Genomic DNA, 16,705 nt, shown 5'->3' with positions numbered 1-16,705 from the left:
CCTTTGTCCCCATGGCCTGGCCGCTTACATGGGTAATCCACCGTCTCCCAACATTGGCCCAGGGACACTTCTTTCCCCAAACAAACCAACCTCCCCTCACATCCCCCACTCTGTACTTTCACTGACTATTTTGGAGGCTACTGCCAAGTTCCACCTGCAACTGGCTTCATCTCCCAAGTCAGATGTTTGGCTGCTCTATCCCCTGCGACAAGGAGTCATGCCAGCTGGACACACTCTCCTTCCAGGGCCCCTGGTGGCCAGGTTGGAGTCGAGACCACAGCTGTTGGGACCCTGAGCCCCGGTTTTACAGCTCTACCTCAACCATATCACACAAAGAGGGCCTCCCCCAGCAATGATCTCCTCATTGCTCCTGGCCTTCCTCTTCCTTGCTCCAGCTACAGTGGCCATTCCCCGAGCTGACAGTTGGTGTCTGGCGTGTGGAGAACCCGCCTTCGACTTGGATCACCAGCGGGAGCTGCTTCTTGATCTGGCCAAGAGAAGCATCTTGGACAAGCTGCACCTAAGCCAGCGCCCAACACTGAGCCGGCCTGTGTCCAGGGCTGCTCTGAGGACTGTGCTGCAGCGCCTCCATGGGCTCCCGCGGGGGACACTTCTGGAGGCTGACAGGGAACAGGAATATGAGATCATCAGCTTTGCTGACGCAGGTGGGTTCCTGTTCTATAGATCTTCCCCCAAACCATCTGACCTCTGGAGGAAAGGAAATGACTCCTCCCCAGCCTAACCCCTGTCCCCCTCCCCCAAACCATCCCACTCTTGCTTCTCATGGCCTGTGATCTCCTAATCCCAGACTCTCACCCTTCCCCACCCCACCCCCTGCTCTCTCTCTTCTTTAGACATCACCAGTGGGCAGCTGGGAAGTGGGTAGAATTTGCTTCTTTTGGGACTGCCTGCCTGCATGTCCTCTGGCTCCCACAAACTTCCACAGGCTGTGGTGTGAGCTCATCCACTTCCACAGCCTGGCCCCTGAGGCTGGGATCTGGGGAATCTGTCCTTTCTCTGTCTTCTTTTCCTCCCATCCCCCAGATGCCTCATTTGAGTAAAAGGGGGAACAGTAGAACACCAGGACTACCATACCCCTCCAGCCTACCCCTGTTCCCTTGTCCTAATACCTTGGGTCCTGACATCAGAACAGGGTCAAAATGGGACTCAGAAAGGTGGATTAAAGTAGAGGAGAAGGGAGGCTTACTCCCAGAGAAGGAAGAGGAGGTGGAGAATTTAATGGGTAGCTAGAGAGAAGGCCAAGACTTTGGAGACAGGACCCTAGAAACAGAACACAAAGTGATCTCTTTGGATCTCTGAGCTTCTTGCAAGCTCTTTCTTAGTTCTGGAAGATTCTCCCCATTTCTGGCCCCTTTCCCCTGGTCAGCACTTACTCCCCTCTCCTTTAAGACCCAGCACTCCTGTCCTCAAAAACCCACCCTGACCCGAAGGTGACGAGCACCCTCTCTGGTGGTTCCCACACCCTAACCCTGAACCTGAACTCTGTGTGGAATTGCCTGGTTCCAGGTTTTCTGTGAAGTCTGTCTTCCCATAAATGTCAATCCCTTGAGGTCAAGAACTGTCATTTATTCTTCATGTTATCACCAGAAGGTAGTGTATAGTAGAAATAACTAACACTTATATAATGTTTAATTTATTCTAAGCCTTTTACATACACTAACTCCTTAAAATCCTTACAACAACCCAGTGAAGCAAGTACTATTGTTATCCTCATTTTAAAGACACTGAAACTGAGGCACAAAAAGGTTGAGTAATTGAGGCACCTGGCTGGCTCAATCCGTAGAACATGCGACTCTTGATCTCAGGGTCATGAGTTTGAGCCCACGTTGGGTGTACAGCTTACTTTAACAAAAAAATAGAAGAGGTTGAGTAACTTCTCAAGGTCATATTACTGGTAAGTGGTGGAGCCAGACAGCCTAGCTCTGGAACCCATGACCTTGACCACTGCACTACTCTGTCTCTCGCGAACATAGTAGATGATCGATAAACATTGGTTGCATTAAACATGAAGTCAGCTTGACCGCAGTGTAGAATCCCCAATGATGTATGAGATCCTATCTAATTCAAAAGGGTATTTCTGCCTATGATTAAGAACACAAAGTAGAGCCAGACAAACCTGGGTTCAAATCCCTGCTCTGCTGTTTATTACTATGTAATCCGGGTTGTTAGTAGTTTTCTTATGTGGGAAATGGGGATAACGAGAGGACAGTTGAGAGAATTAAATGAACTAACACAGGTAATTTCTTAGAAGGTTGAGGTGGGAACTAGCAAGAAATCAAAGACTCAGCTCCTGCGCCTGGGGGGTTTAGTTGCTGTTGCTAATAAATTTATTAGAAAGTAAGGCAGAATGAAATAACACTGGAGGAGGGCACAGAGCTTGCTGGGGCAAGGGTTATTCATTGGGTCCTAGTGAGAGAGAGAAGGCTTTCAAAAGAAGATTGCAAATGGACTGGCATTATAGAATAAGTTTGACTTCAATGGGTAGAGAATGGTAAACACTGTAAATGGAGAGTAAAAGTCTGAAGGAGTAAACTGCATTTGGAGTTGAAAAGTAGCTTGGAGTAGATGAGCACTAGGTAGACAGATGACCATGAACCATGACTCCCTTGAACACCAAGATCCTGGTTGGTGTTTTGTTTGTTTGTTTGTTCATTCTACCTCTGTATCCCTGACACCAGTTCCTGACAATATTGTGATAATAATGACAGCTACCAGGTATTTAGTGTGCCTGCCTCATCTCATTAAAGTAAACTTTATTATTCCCATCTTATGAAAGCAGAACTGACACTCAAAGGAAATCATTTATATGGCCAAGGTCATACAGCTTGCAAGGGGCAGAATTCAAACACGGTTCTCTCTGACTTCAAAATCTATACACTTCCACATATTTGCTAATCAATGAATGAGTACAACATTCAGGCCCAAGGGGGCCTGATCTGAAAACATGTTTGGAAGGGAGAACGACTGATACCTGGGTTCTACTTTTACATTTCAAGATGTTAGCTTGAAGTTTTTATTCCAGTTTAAGCTATCATCTACAGTACAGTATGAAAACAAGATCTGAGTATTGTTTTTGCTGGTGATTGGAAGAGAGCTTGGGACTCTGGGGAAACTGGGGTAGGGGCATTCAATGATGTCCTGGAACTGGCTCCTACTGGCTAATGAGAACAAATGATAAACACCTCCCAACAGTGCATCTAGGGTTGTCACGTTAATAGTTTGAAATCAGCCATGGTGGGAGAATTTATACCACAGATATTGGCAAACATTACAAATCAGGGTTTATTTCCCTCCAGAACTAGTTGTTAAACATTTACCAGCACACTACTGCCTGTGATCTAAACTACAAGTTATCTGCCCACCACACACCTAACAGGCAAAGCTGACACAGGGACAGGATAACCATACTAGATACTCCTGTTCAATATGGAAGACAGGAGAGTGGGGGAACTCAATATAGTCACTGACCCTTGAAAGTTCTAATATCCAGCCAGACACAAATCTCAGTCTACCCCAAATCCAGAATTCCTTTGGTTAGGCCTTGGTTTTGCTCCTTGGTAGGATTTTTCTCTCCTCTTAAAGAGAGTCCATCAGTCTCCTTGGTTTCTAGACCTACTGTCTCAGCCCTTGGCTCCACCCTCTGAGATGTCTTTCCTTTTAAGTACGATATGACCTGTGTCTGCGGCTGAGTACTTTTCTCATCCTGCTTCCTGCCCAAAGAAGTTGGGGCCTAGAGACATCTTTTCAGTTTGAATCATCTCTGTCCCTTTTAGTCCAAACTGGTGCTGCTTTCACTACTAAAATTATCTGTAAAACCCCGGGAGCCTTCTAAATACTGAATTATAGTCTACTCCATTAGACAAAAGACACTCAACTTTATCCAGACAGACCCCTCCTCAGGTTACTAGGCGCAGTATTGTGGGTCAACACTCTTAAGATTCTTTGAAGCCCTTTTGTCTAGTTGAGAGGGTCTACAGAACATCATCTTAAATTTTAGACTTTTAACAAAGGTGTTTGATCCTAACAAAGGCTCTTACAGCCGACCCTTTTTTAAACGTTTTGATCTTTACTCGGAGACCATGTTTTACCAGCAATGCCCTGGATTTGATTTTTACCCTGAGACCATTTCTTACTTTGAGAACCTTTTGCCAAACAGAGAGGTGAGGAATGGAAAAATATCTTATTGTTCAATCTAGCAAGTCCTGTTGGAAATATTTCCTCTAAATTCTGCTTGAAAATTGAACAGTTCCTTTTTTAGTTCATGTCACTCCTGAAATGCCTTCTCATAGGCAGCTAAAATAAACCAATTGGCACTTCCAGCATTCTGCCTGGAAATATCTTTAGCTAAATTCACAACTTTGTTAGATACCATTTCTAGCTTCCAAGTTACCACAGATGATAGCCAATACATAACACAGGTTCCCCTTTCTCCAGCTTCCAATGCAATGTCCTCACTGTTCTTCCTACCTTTGCTAACAGTCTCCTCATCATCCTTCCAATGTCTGCCTGCTACCCAGTCCCAAAGCCAGTGCTCCATAGTTTAGGTCTTTTTTATGGAGCATCCAACTTCTGTAACAAATTTCTGTTTCAGTCATCTATTAATATAACTAATCATCCCAAATAGAGAGGCTTAAACCAAAAAAATTCAATATTGCTGATGATTGTGTGGTTTGACTGGGCTTATCTGGACAGTTCTTCATCTCGAGCTGAGGAGTAGGTAAGGTCACAGAAGCAAATGTATTCAGTCAGCAGCTCAGATGGGACAGGACCATCTAAGATGGTATCTGATCCTCAAAGTCTCTCATCATTTAGTAGTTAGCCCAAGTTTCTTTAAAGCCTGACGGCTGGCTTCCTAAAGGGCAAAGCATCTTGTGTAAGTACTTACTAAGTTTCTGCTTGAACTGTGCTTGCCTATGTCTCATTGGCCAAATCAAGTCACACAGCCATGCCCAGACTTAATGTGGAAAGGAACTGCACAAAGCCATGAGTATTGGGAGGTGTTGTTCATTGGGGCCCAACAATGTAATAGCCTGCCCTAGCGCCTGCTGGTTATGTGTCTGGTCTGCTTTAACTAGGGTAAATTAAGAGATTCTGATGGGAGGATGCTTAGTGACATAGCAAGATTAGTTGAGCCAATCAGATTCTTCATCTAGGATTTGGGAATTGGGACTCTAGAAGATCATGTCTTCTTAGCTAAGAGGAGCTGAGTAAAAGATTCTGTAGACTCAGGAGCTGGGGCCACTATTTTAGGACCTGAGGAAACTGACCAAGTAGCAGTAGAAGTAGATCCACAAAGAGAGAGGAATGGAGTAGACTTACTTAGAGAAATGGAGATGAGAGATTTCATATTGGCTTTGAGAGCTGTCAAGAACAGCCTTATTCCTGACTTTCCAATTCACATGAAGCTTAGTTGAACTTTTATTTTCATTTAACAACTGTTTATTGAGTGCCTACTATGTACTAGGCATTAGACAGAATGGTGAACGATATAGGCACAATCTCCACCTTCTTGGAGTTTACATTCTAGGCGGTGGGGCACAGAGGACGAGAGAAGGGGAGGAGAAATACATGGTAAACAAATTAACAAAAAAACAAAATGACTACAGAGAGTGGAAGTAGCTATAAAGACAGCTAAGCAGGATGATGTACTAGAGAAATGGTGATAAAGTTGAAGGCTGCTTTAGATAGGTTAGTCAGAAAAGCCTCTGAGAAGGAGACATTTGAGCTGAATGCCAAAAAGAAACCAGACATTCAGAGATCTTGGAAAGACATTCCAAACAGAGGAAACAACAAATGCTGAGACCATGAGGTGAATCTATGTTTGGTGAGTTCAAAGAACAGAAAAGAGACAGTAGAGGTAGAATATAGTCATTAAATAGCAAAATGCCTAATCTTACAAGTTTTCTGTATTAAGAGGTTTAGATTTTATTCAAATAGCAATGGGAAGCCTTTGAAGGATCCTTAAGCTGAGGAAATCATCAGATTTATGTAATAAATGCCCTCTGGCTGATAGATGGAAAATGGTTCAGGGGACAAGAGTGGACCATCTGGGAAGCTATTGCCATAATTCAAGAAAAAGATGATTGTGGGTTGAACTAATATGTAGTAGAGGAGATGGGGATAAGTGAATTTATATTACAAATTGGAGGTAGAGTTGTCAGATATTGCAGATAATTTTAAAGTAGGGGATGAGAGCAATCAAGGTTTTGCCTTAAGCAATGCATTTATAGGGAATAAGATTGGAGAAGCAATAGGTTTAGTTTGGGGGGATAAATTCGGAGTTTATCTTTGAACATGAAAAGTTTGAGCTATCATTGGGTCTCCAAGTAGAATATCAGATCAGCAGTTGGAGATACAAGCCTGAGGATCAGGGAGAGGTCAGGGCCAGGGATATATATTTGGGAGTCATCAGCATACAGATGGAATAGAAGACCATGAGAATTGATGAGATCTTTCTGGGAAAGAATACAGATAGAGAAGAGAAGAGAAGAGAGCTCAGGGCCTTCACCATTGAGAGGTCAGGGAGAGGAAGAGGAGCTGTCAGTAAGAGACCAAGATAGAGCGGCCAGAGTCACAAAAAACAAGAGAAGGAAATATTTCAAGAAGGAGGGAATGATTAAGTGTGTCAAACACTGCTTAAAGGTCAAGTAAGATGAATATAAAGAGATGAAACCATTGGATTTGGCAGTATGGTAAGTGTTGGTGATCCTGAAAAGAGCAGTTTCAGTGGAGTGGAGGAAATAGAAACCCAGTTAAGGTGTTTCAGTAGGTCGGGTAAGGGATGAAGAGAGAAAATTGGACATGAGTAACAGCAATAGGAAGAAATATGAAATACATAGAATCATTGTAGTGAGGGACTGGGTACGGGGAATGAGAGGGTGCTCATATGATTTCTAGAGGTGATAAGGAGCGTAGTGGTGCCACCAATTCTAAGAACACAAAGAGGGGTATATAGGAAGGAAAAGAAGGAGTTCCATTTGGGAAAAAAATTATTTTAATGTGCTGGCAGGACATTCATGTGGCAAAATTAAGCAGTTGGAAGTTTAAATCTGAAAGTTGTTGATTCCCAAATCTTTTTTTTTTTTTGAGAGAGAGACAGAGAGAGAGAGAAAATGATCAGGGGAGGGGCATAGAAAGAGGGGGGCAGAGGATCCAAAGCAGGTTCCACACCAACAGCAGAGAACCCAATTCAGGGCTCAAACCCATGAACCATTAGATCATGACCTGAGCAAAAGTTGAACACTCAACAGACTGACGCATCCAGGCACCCTGTTGATTCCCAGTTTTCCACATGTCCAGTCCAGAAGTGCGAAATAGTCTAGACTAAACATCCAGATATGAGAATCACCAGCCTAAAAGTGGTGTTGGCTGACCATGAATATGGGTAAGAACTCCCTTCAGTGTAGAGTAAAAGGAAATGAAGGTCAAAGACAAACTATGGAGAACTCTTGCATTGAACAGATGTTCAGAGAAAGAAAAGCCAGTAAATAAAATCAAATCAAGGAAGAATCATAAGAGTTATATCATAGAAGCCAAGAGAGAAAAGATTTTCAAGAAAGAAGGGGTGGTCAACAAAGCCAAGTGCCACAGGGAGTTCAAGTATGCTGACAGTAAGTATGTTCGGTATGCTGAATTGACGCTCAGAAGACCACAGTGACTGGGGCTTCTTGTGTCCACAGGCCTTTCCAACATCAACCAGACTCGTCTTGATTTCCACTTCTTCTCTGATAGAACTGTTAGTGGCATGGAGATCCAGCAGGCCAGCCTCATGTTCTTTGTACAGCTCCCTCCCAATACCACCACCTTGCCTTTGAAGCTGAAGATCCTTGTGCTAGGCTCACATGACACCAACCTCACCTGGGCTGCTCAGCAACTGCTGGAGGTGGATGCCAGTGGCTGGCACCAGCTCTTGCTGGGGCCTGAAGCTCAGGCTGCCTTCAGCCAAGGGCACTTGACCCTGGAGCTGGTATCTGAAGGCCAAGGAGCCCAGAGCTCAGTCATACTGGGTGGGGCTGCCCAGAGGCCTTTTTTGGCAGCCAAGGTGAAAGTTGGGGGCAAACACCGGCTTCACCGGCGAGGCATCGACTGCCAGGGTGGGTCGAGGATGTGCTGCCGACGAGAGTTCTTTGTGGACTTCCGTGAGATTGGCTGGCACGACTGGATCATCCAGCCTGAGGGCTATGCAATGAACTTCTGCACTGGGCAGTGCCCACTGCATGTAGCAGGCATGCCTGGCATTGCTGCCTCCTTTCACACTGCGGTGCTCAATCTTCTCAAGGCCAACACAGCTGCTGGCACTGCTGGAGGGGGCTCATGCTGTGTGCCCACGGCCCGGCGCCCCCTATCTCTGCTCTACTATGACAGGGACAGCAACATTGTCAAGACGGACATACCTGACATGGTGGTAGAGGCCTGTGGGTGCAGTTAGTCCATGTGTGGTATGGACAGCCCAAGGTGGGGTAGGCAAACATGCCCTCACAGAAGGGTTGACCCCATTACTGTCTCTATCCAGAAGGAGAGCTCCCTCTTCCTGAGCAACCTATGGAAATTATGCCAACTGTGACTTAAGGAGATCTTCATCCAAAGAAAGTCACTGTGCCATCATCATGACCACCAGTCTCTCTCCTCAGGCTGAGTCTATCCAGAAAGCCCCACAGGCTCTACTGCCACCTCCAAGACTGATCCACCTGCAACCCTGGGCAGTGCCATCTAGTTCCTAGGCTAAAATACCCATAGCTTATCCCATAACCCACTTTACTTCCCCACTCTTCCCAGTTGATGGCTGTCACTCCAGGAGGAGTTGACCGAGCCCCTTCCCTAATTTTCTGGATTACGAGAGAGCCTTTTCCTTGGATTCACTGGAGATTAAATTGCTGCTTTCCAAAGTGAGGTTTACTCTTCTCTGTATCTTGAGCCCCTTTCTTATTTGCCTTGGTGGACTGCTAAGGCTGTCTTGACATCCTTATCCATTCTTTGCCCTGTTCTGTGACCTTAGGGACTGACTCACTTGAGCTCCTTTGGCCTCGGGCTTCCTGCTGAATTAGACTAAGGGGAGACACAGGCAGGAGATCAGAGGATAGGAGGAGACAGAGGTCAGGGTATTTCTTATTCCTGTTCCCTCTTTCTGGTTGCCATGGATCTATGTGATCGTGGCTGTAGCCTGTCCCTACAACTTCCGTCTGGTTCTCAGCTGGCCCCAGCTCTACCTAGGTTCCGATATCACTGCTTCTGCACTAGGGGCTTGTAACGGCTTTCCACTCTCCCTAGTGCCTGAGAGCTTCAACATCCCTCCTTGGTTCCCTCAACCCTGCCTCTGTAAATAAATTCTTTATCACGTCTCCTGAGGGATGCAAACACAGACAGCTGAATGGTCCTTTTGTCTCCTGCTGGGACCCTGGCTGACACCAAGGATGGTACAGAATTTGCCTGCCTTGTCCACTTCCACTCTGTCTCACACAGGCTCCTCAGGGCTGAGCTGTTGTGTCTATCCCACACTTCATGCCTCCTCCTTCCCCAGGCTGCCCCTTCTTCTTTCTTAGGTCCCCTCCTCCCCACTCCCAGAACCATCTTTGCTGATCTCAGTGCTAATCAAGACTTGGGTTTTACCTGCTCTTCTCTTCCCTCTATCCTTACTCCAAGAGATGAAACAGATCACTGCTCAGTCAGCAACCGGGCTGACAACCTGTGAGCAGTTGTGTGGTGGGAGGCAGAGGCATGTCTCAGAGCTGGCTGCCTTCCCTCACTGACCCCAAGGGCTCTGGCCAGGAGATGTGCCTGGAAGCTGGAACTGGCCAAGGGCCACTTCCATGGGACAGGGAGAAAAAAAAGGAAGGCACCAAATGAGGAGACGGGGGTATTTGCTCTGAGATGGGGTCCTCTCTAGACCTTTGCCCTTCTTTCCCCATCGTCCCCTTCCTTTGGTTGGACAGTCCTGAACCATGGGGTCGATATTGTCTGCAGCCCAAGGCCGAGTTTGCGCAAAACCCATGTGTCCTTTGGGTAATGTGATGTCTGTGTTTGCTCAGCTTATAACCTCCCTTCTCCCAGGGTCTGAGGTCCCTGGAATAGGAAGCCTCAAAGAGAAAGTCTGAAAGGCACCTCCTTAGGGTACTGCAAATCTGAGCTTTGTGGCTTCCTGAGCAACCCACGGAAGCTATGCCACCCTTGCCTTGAGGAGATCTTCATCTAATGAGAACATCTAAGGAAGACTTCTGTGCCTCTTCCTCCCCCTTCCACAGTGTCTCCTCTCCCTACAAGCCACTGTGATCTAACGTCTCTCTCTCCATCCACAGCTTCAGTCTCCAGGGCCAAGACTGAGGTGACAGGAAGTAAGGCACTTACTTACAAGGCACTTACTTGTAAGGGGGTGCCAGGAAATTCATCAATTAAGATAAATGATGTCTTAACGCAATATTTTTAAAACACCAAAACTAATGCCCAAAAATCCAAGATGAACAAAATAACAACTTTTAAAATAAACATGGAATCATTATTTTGTTTCTTTTTGGCTCTGTCTTTTATGAAAGGGGGAAAGGGTGGGTCTGTCTTCTTCCAAACCTTTTCTTCCAGAGCCTCTTGGCCCCTAAGTCTAGACTGAGTCGGGGTTTTTCCTCATTGGGGCAAGATAATCACTCCGGCTTCTCCTTTCTTACCCACCCCCAAGCCTGTCCCTCCTCCCCCCCCAGCACCCAACCAGGTTGGTGGTAGGGCGGGCCTGTGAGGCAGATGGCTGGGGTATTTATAACCTGGGAGCACTTCTTGGGGAAAGTGACTAAGATGCTAAGAGCATATTTATAGCTGGGTTCTGACGTAAGTGTCAGTGGGGAGGTAGGGCCAGGCCAGGCACAGCAGCAAGAGGGTAGGAAGAGCTGAAAATTGGGGGCACCTGATAGAGAGGGCCGGGGAGAAGTAGGGTCAGCTATTTCTGCAGCCACTTTGTACTGCTTCCCTTGACTCTGTCTCTTGGCACCCACAGGCAAGCCCTCTAAGATACCAACCGTGGGCAGAATCTTCTTTGCACTTCAGTGTTCCAGACCTTGGGGTAGAGGACTGTCACTCATCAGCCTCAACCATCAGAGAGGTTGCTGGGAGCTGGGGAGAGAACTGAACAGGGGTTTGAATATGTTTTGACCTGGGGAGACATGTGGAGAAGAGGGTAGGGTCTCAGAGTCTCATCTCATTGTCCCTTTGCCCCCACCCCCACCTGAGTTTCTAGGAAGAGCCTGGCACCCATCACCAAGCTCCATTGCCACGTGTCAATATGATGAGGTCTAAAACCAAAGGTGCAGCGACGTGGGGCCTGATGACAGCTTCTGCTTCCGGCATGGAGAGAGGGGAGAGCACAGGACCAGCTTCTCTGTCTGCTGTAGGAGAGACAGAGTCCCCGGAATGAGGGGCTGGGAAGCGATTTGCATCTCCCCACTTCTCAGAGCAGCCCATTCCCTGAGAAGCGGGTCAATGCTAAGCCAGCTGTGGTCCAATGGCACTACACTGCCACATGGTGGACACAGGCGGTACTGAGGCCCAGCCCCCAAAGCATGACTTTTTTCCCCAGGGTGTCAGATCTAGTAGTCCCTTGACAGCCCCCACTGGCTAAATAGAGGGGAGATTAGTAAAATGGAGGAGGGGCACTTTTTCAAATCAACCTCTTTCCTTCTAACATTTATTTTATTATTATTTTTTTAATGTTTATTATTTTTGAGAGAGAGACACAGAGAACAAGCAGGGGCAGAGAGAGAGGGAGACACAGAATCAGAAGCAGGGTCCAGGTTCTGAGCTGTCAGCACAGAGCCTGATGCGGGGCTCGAACTCAGACTGCGAGATTGTGACCTGAGCTGAAGTCGGCTGCCCAACGGACTGAGCCACTCAGGTGCCCCTCCTTCTAACATTTTTAAAATTTTTTAACATTTATTTATTTTTGAGAGACAGCGTGAGCAGGGGAGGGGCAGAGAGAGGGAGACACAGAATCCAAAACAGGCTCCAGGCTCTGAGCTGACAGCACAGAGGCTGTTGCGGGGTTCGAATCCACGGACTGTGAGATCATGACCTGAGCCGAAGTCGGCTACCCAACAGACTGAGCCACCCAGGTGCCCCTCTTTCTAGCTTCTTTAAGAAACAGGGACATAAAGAGAAAGGCTAGCATGAAGTCAACCCTCATAAGTTCAAGGTGGAGGGGCCATGGCCCTCCCACTTAGCCAGTGAGGAAGTGTGGTAAGAAGGGCTGGGATTGGAACTAAGGCTGCTGCACTCATTTTGCTTTGCTCTGAGAAGTCCTTATGCCTCCCATTTCCTGTCCCAATTCACAGAGTCCTGGCACCACTTCCAGGATACCCTAAATTTAGGAAACTCTCACAGCCCCCTTAAAGAGAACTAGCAGCTGGGTATGGGCCCTACCAAGTCCCATGCCCTTCTGCCAGCCTTGATGGACTCTGCCCTGCTCTAAGATTGCATCACCACCACCCTACCTCTCTGGGCTCCTCAGACAGTGCAGCAACGTGTCCCCCCTCCCCCCAATGCTCCAGCCCTCCTCCACGTTGTGCTCCAGTCCAACTGGACTCTGGGCAGCCAGCATAGGCAAGGTCACGAGGTGACTTCCGTGCCCTGTGGCACTGCCACCTTGGCCTGGGCAGGACTCTGTTCCTCTCCTACCCACAACCTCTCCCTGCTGTCCCAGCCCCATTGCTAGAAATAGAGACCAGAGTTCTCCTGGCCCAGAGACCCTGGAGAAATAACCATTGGAACTCACACCTGCCCCATGAAAACCACTGCAGCAGAGGTGGCTGGGCAAGGTAGAAAGACTAGAGGTATGCAGAAAATGGCCCTCCCCACCTTGCTCATATGCAGTCCCTCCCCCGAGCCCCAGACCTTGGGGACTGAGCATGTGAAATCGTTCTCTTTCTTGCATCATGCGTGTCCACATTGCCCCCCCCATACCCCACCTCAAACTCAGTGACCAGGGCCAGATGGTGAAACTTGAGCTGGGGCGGGGGGAACCTCCACCCCCCACTGCAGGGACCTGATGGGCAGCACAGCTGGCCAATCCTGGGGCTCAGAGGGTAGGTCTGCTGGCTGACCACTAAGTGAGGGAGCCCCAGGCTGCAGTTCTAAAGAGGCCCCAGTCAGTAACCAGCCACGAGCTATGAGGGTCAAATGGCAAACTGGGCTAAACTCAGCTACCCATAGGACCATCCACATACTGCCTTCCTGAGTCCCAGGAAGGAGAAGACAGGTGGCTCTACCCTTGGCCAAGGGTAGGTGTGACACTGCTGTCCGCTGCTGCCGTGCCTCTGTTGGCTTCCACGCAGTCATCAACAGAAGAAGCACTGCCATCTGAGGCTCCCGACCCAACCCAGGGTCATTCTCCAGGAGCATGGGGCTCCCCGATATCCAGCGCCACCTGGTGCTGCTGTGGGCACTGGTGTGGGCACAGAGGGCAGGGTCCATCTGTCCCTCCTGCGGAGGCCCCACCCTGGCGCCCCAAGCAGAGCGAGCTCTAGTCCTGGAGCTAGCCAAGCAGCAGATCTTGGAGGGGCTACACCTGACCAGTCGTCCCAAAATAACTCACCCTCCACCCCAGGCAGCGCTGACCAGAGCCCTCCGGAGACTACAGCTGGGAAGTGTGGCTCCAGCGAATGGGGAGGAGGTCATCAGCTTTGCTACCATCACAGGTGGGTGAGGGAGAGAGAGAGAGAGAGAGAGAGAGAGAGAGAGAGAGAGAGAGAGAGGCAGAGAGCAGACCGAGAGAGGGAGGTGGCCCGGGAGACTGACAGAAAAGGCAGACGGTGCAGGGTGTGGGAGGAGAAGTTGGGGCAGGGACTGGTTGCAGAGGATGGGGGACCCAAGGCGGTCCCGGTTTCCCCTAAAGGTAGGTGCTGGAGAGAGCTGTGGGCAGAACTTGCAGGGGTCTCAGAGGAGACTTTATCTGCTCACATTCCTCCGTCCCTTCTCCATCTCTCTGGCAGAGTCTTCCACTTCGGCCTGCAGCTCAGCGCTCACCTTCCACCTGCCCACAGCTCAGTCCCAGCGCCTGTACCACGCCCGCCTCTGGCTGCACGTGCTCCCCGCCTTTCCTGGCACTCTCTCCTTGAGGACCTTCAGGTGGAACCCAGGGAGGAGGCCCCGGGGGTCGCGCACCCTCCTGGCGGAGCACCAGATGACAACCCCAGGCTGGCACGCCCTGACTCTGCCCTCTAGTGGCCTGAGAGGGGAGGAGTCCGCTGTCCTGAAACTCCAGCTCGACTGCAGACTCCAAGGAGCCAACACCACTGCTGCTGGACAGCTGCTCCTGGACGCAGCAGGAGAGGAGCGGCCCTTCCTGGAGCTTAAGGTCCGGCCCAATGGGCCTGGAGCAGGCCGTGCCAGGAGGAGGACCCCCACCTGTGAGCCTGAAACCCCCTTATGTTGCAGGCGAGACCATTATGTAGATTTCCAGGAATTGGGATGGCGAGACTGGATCCTGCAGCCGGAGGGGTACCAGCTAAATTACTGCAGTGGACAGTGCCCCCCTCACCTGGCAGGCAGCCCCGGCATTGCTGCCTCCTTCCATTCTGCTGTCTTCAGCCTCCTCAAGGCCAACAGCCCTTGGCCCTTGGGTACTTCCTGCTGTGTCCCTACTGCTCGAAGACCCCTCTCTCTCCTCTACCTGGACCGTGATGGCAATGTGGTCAAGACAGATGTGCCAGATATGGTGGTGGAGGCCTGTGGCTGCAGCTAGCAGGAGGACCTGGGGAGTTGGAGTAAAGAGATCAGTTGGGGGTTCTCAGGCAAAGGGCTTCTGTGGCTGGAGACATTAGATTCCTGATCCCCACTCCCACCCAATGGGTGGGGTGGCAGTATGACTGGATTGACCCCTAGGGGACACAAAGGGGCACTTGCTCATCTAGACTCTTGCTTATTCCAGGCTGGTTGATGTGTGGGGAGAAGGGGAAAGTGTGTTCTCTAAAAGAGTCTACCTAGAGAGCATGATTGCCTACCCTAACCCCTATGAAAAGGTGGCAGAGTGAGGGAGGGATGGAGGGAGGGAAGGAGAATGCAGAGAAAAATTATTTCGTCTTTCTCAAGAAGAGAAAGTCCTCAAGTGAGGGAAGAAAGAAGCAGATCAAAGTCCCAGCAGGCTTGGGACAGGCGAAACAGGCTGGCCAAGGGTCGGAACTGTGGAAGAGCTCTAAGGGAGGGTCAAGAAAGAGATGGGCCAGGGGCTAAGACGAGGTGTTTGGGAGAGCCCCGGAATTGGGAATCAGGAGAGAGGGGTGCTGAGTCCAAGAAGTTTCCTGGTTTTTTTCCCAGTGGGGGACAGGAAACACTGGAAAGACAAATGTTTACACTTTCCTAATAAAAATTAGGGGAAAACCCAACAAGTATAAGTCATAAAGAAGGACTAGGGTGATAGTCTAAAGGGATAGGTTTTCATGGTAAGGTCTGGGGACCCCTGAAAGGTCCCGAGACCTTTTCACAAGTGTTCACAAGGTCAAAACTATTTTCATAATAATACTAAGATGTTAATTGCCTTTTTTATTTTCATTATCTCAAAAGTATACAGTGGAGTTTTCCAGAGGCTATGTGGCATGTGATTACATCATCTTTCTGACATCATTGTTAATGGGATATGTGTTTGTGTACTCTTGTGTTACAAACCTTTTTTTTCAGTTTCATTTCTAATATTGTACATTGATATGAAGCACATAAACAAAAATGCAATAAGTGTTAAGAGTGTAAAGGGGAGGTGTCTGGCAGTACAGCATGTGGCTCTTAATCTCTGGGTCATGAGTTCAAGCCCCAATTGGGCATGGAGCCTACTTTAAAAAAAAAAAAAAGTGGCACCTGGGTGGCTCAGTCAGTTAAGCATCCGACTTTGGCTCAGGTCATGATCTCACGGTTTGTCGGTACGCGCCCCACATCAGGCTCTGTGCTGACAGCTAGCTCAGAGCCTGGAGCCTGTCTTTGGATTCTGTGTCTCCCTCTCTCTCTGAACCTCCCCTTCTCTCTCTCTCTCTCTCTCTCTCTCTCTCTCAAAAATTAACAAAACATTAAAAATTTTTAAAAAAGAAAAATGAGAATTGAGAATAAAATGAAATATTGTTTAAAAAAAAAAGAGTGTGTAGAGGTCTTGAAATCAAAATGTTTGAGAATCACTGACTAGAGACCTGGGTGAAGAGGGAAAAAAATAGCAGTGGGCTCTAAAATAGTTTCCCTGAAAGGAAAAGCAGATGGCTGGGACAGGAACATATGCAGGGTGACTGATGGTCTTACCTTCTTCTCCAGTGACCATTGGTCTTGGGTATAACTGATGTCTGGGCCAAATTCATATGGGGGAGGGGGTGGTCTGACAGGACTCCTTCTATGATTCCCCTTAGTTCCTGCCTATATTTGTAGGGCCTCAGACCTCTCCCTAGTTTCACCTTCTCCCCTTGACCCTCAGTCTGAACAGTTAACCTATTAAGTTTCCAGGCCCAAGGAGGTGGTTCTTGGAAGCAGAGCTGGGATATGGGAGGTCTGTCTGAGGGGTGACAGGAAAGGAAGGGACTCCTCTTTCTCACTACGTTTTCTCCCCTTTCTCCTAAAGGAAGGTCAGAGAGACTAAAATAGCTGCCCCTTCCCCTGCATCCAGTCACCATGGCAACACAAATCCAAAGGGACAGGGCACTCCCCTATCAGACACTATCGTTCTGTACAAGCAGCCTCTTCT

The 16,705-nt window shown here is 48.5% G+C and overlaps 2 protein-coding genes across 2 annotated transcripts; both read left to right on the top strand.

Annotated features, from left to right (window-relative positions):
- The first annotated feature begins 352 nt into the window (after positions 1-352).
- On the top strand, positions 353-8,879 carry INHBC (inhibin subunit beta C). Its single transcript, XM_029955849.1, has 2 exons — positions 353-665; positions 7,701-8,879. The coding sequence occupies exons 1-2, from the start codon at positions 353-355 to the stop codon at positions 8,447-8,449; spliced, it is 1,062 nt and encodes a 353-aa protein (XP_029811709.1). The 3' UTR covers positions 8,450-8,879.
- A 4,511-nt stretch (positions 8,880-13,390) lies between these two features.
- On the top strand, positions 13,391-14,914 carry INHBE (inhibin subunit beta E). The gene is made up of 2 exons (XM_029953162.1): positions 13,391-13,688; positions 13,983-14,914. The coding sequence occupies exons 1-2, from the start codon at positions 13,391-13,393 to the stop codon at positions 14,732-14,734; spliced, it is 1,050 nt and encodes a 349-aa protein (XP_029809022.1). The 3' UTR covers positions 14,735-14,914.
- The last annotated feature ends 1,791 nt before the right edge of the window (positions 14,915-16,705 follow it).

Source organism: Suricata suricatta, chromosome 10 (assembly GCF_006229205.1).
Source record: "Suricata suricatta isolate VVHF042 chromosome 10, meerkat_22Aug2017_6uvM2_HiC, whole genome shotgun sequence".
Classification (NCBI taxonomy): domain Eukaryota; kingdom Metazoa; phylum Chordata; class Mammalia; order Carnivora; family Herpestidae; genus Suricata; species Suricata suricatta.
The sequence above is the reverse complement of the archived record's forward strand: the minus strand, read 5'-3'. Positions and strand labels throughout refer to the sequence as shown.

Coding starts and splice junctions, on each gene's coding strand:
- INHBE (XM_029953162.1), top strand. CDS start 13,391: ATGGGGCTCCCCGATATCCAGCGCCACCTGGTGCTGCTGTGGGCACTG. Junction 13,689..13,982: donor CAGCTTTGCTACCATCACAG/GTGGGTGAGGGA, acceptor TCTCTCTGGCAG/AGTCTTCCACTTCGGCCTGC.
- INHBC (XM_029955849.1), top strand. CDS start 353: ATGATCTCCTCATTGCTCCTGGCCTTCCTCTTCCTTGCTCCAGCTACA. Junction 666..7,700: donor CATCAGCTTTGCTGACGCAG/GTGGGTTCCTGT, acceptor TTGTGTCCACAG/GCCTTTCCAACATCAACCAG.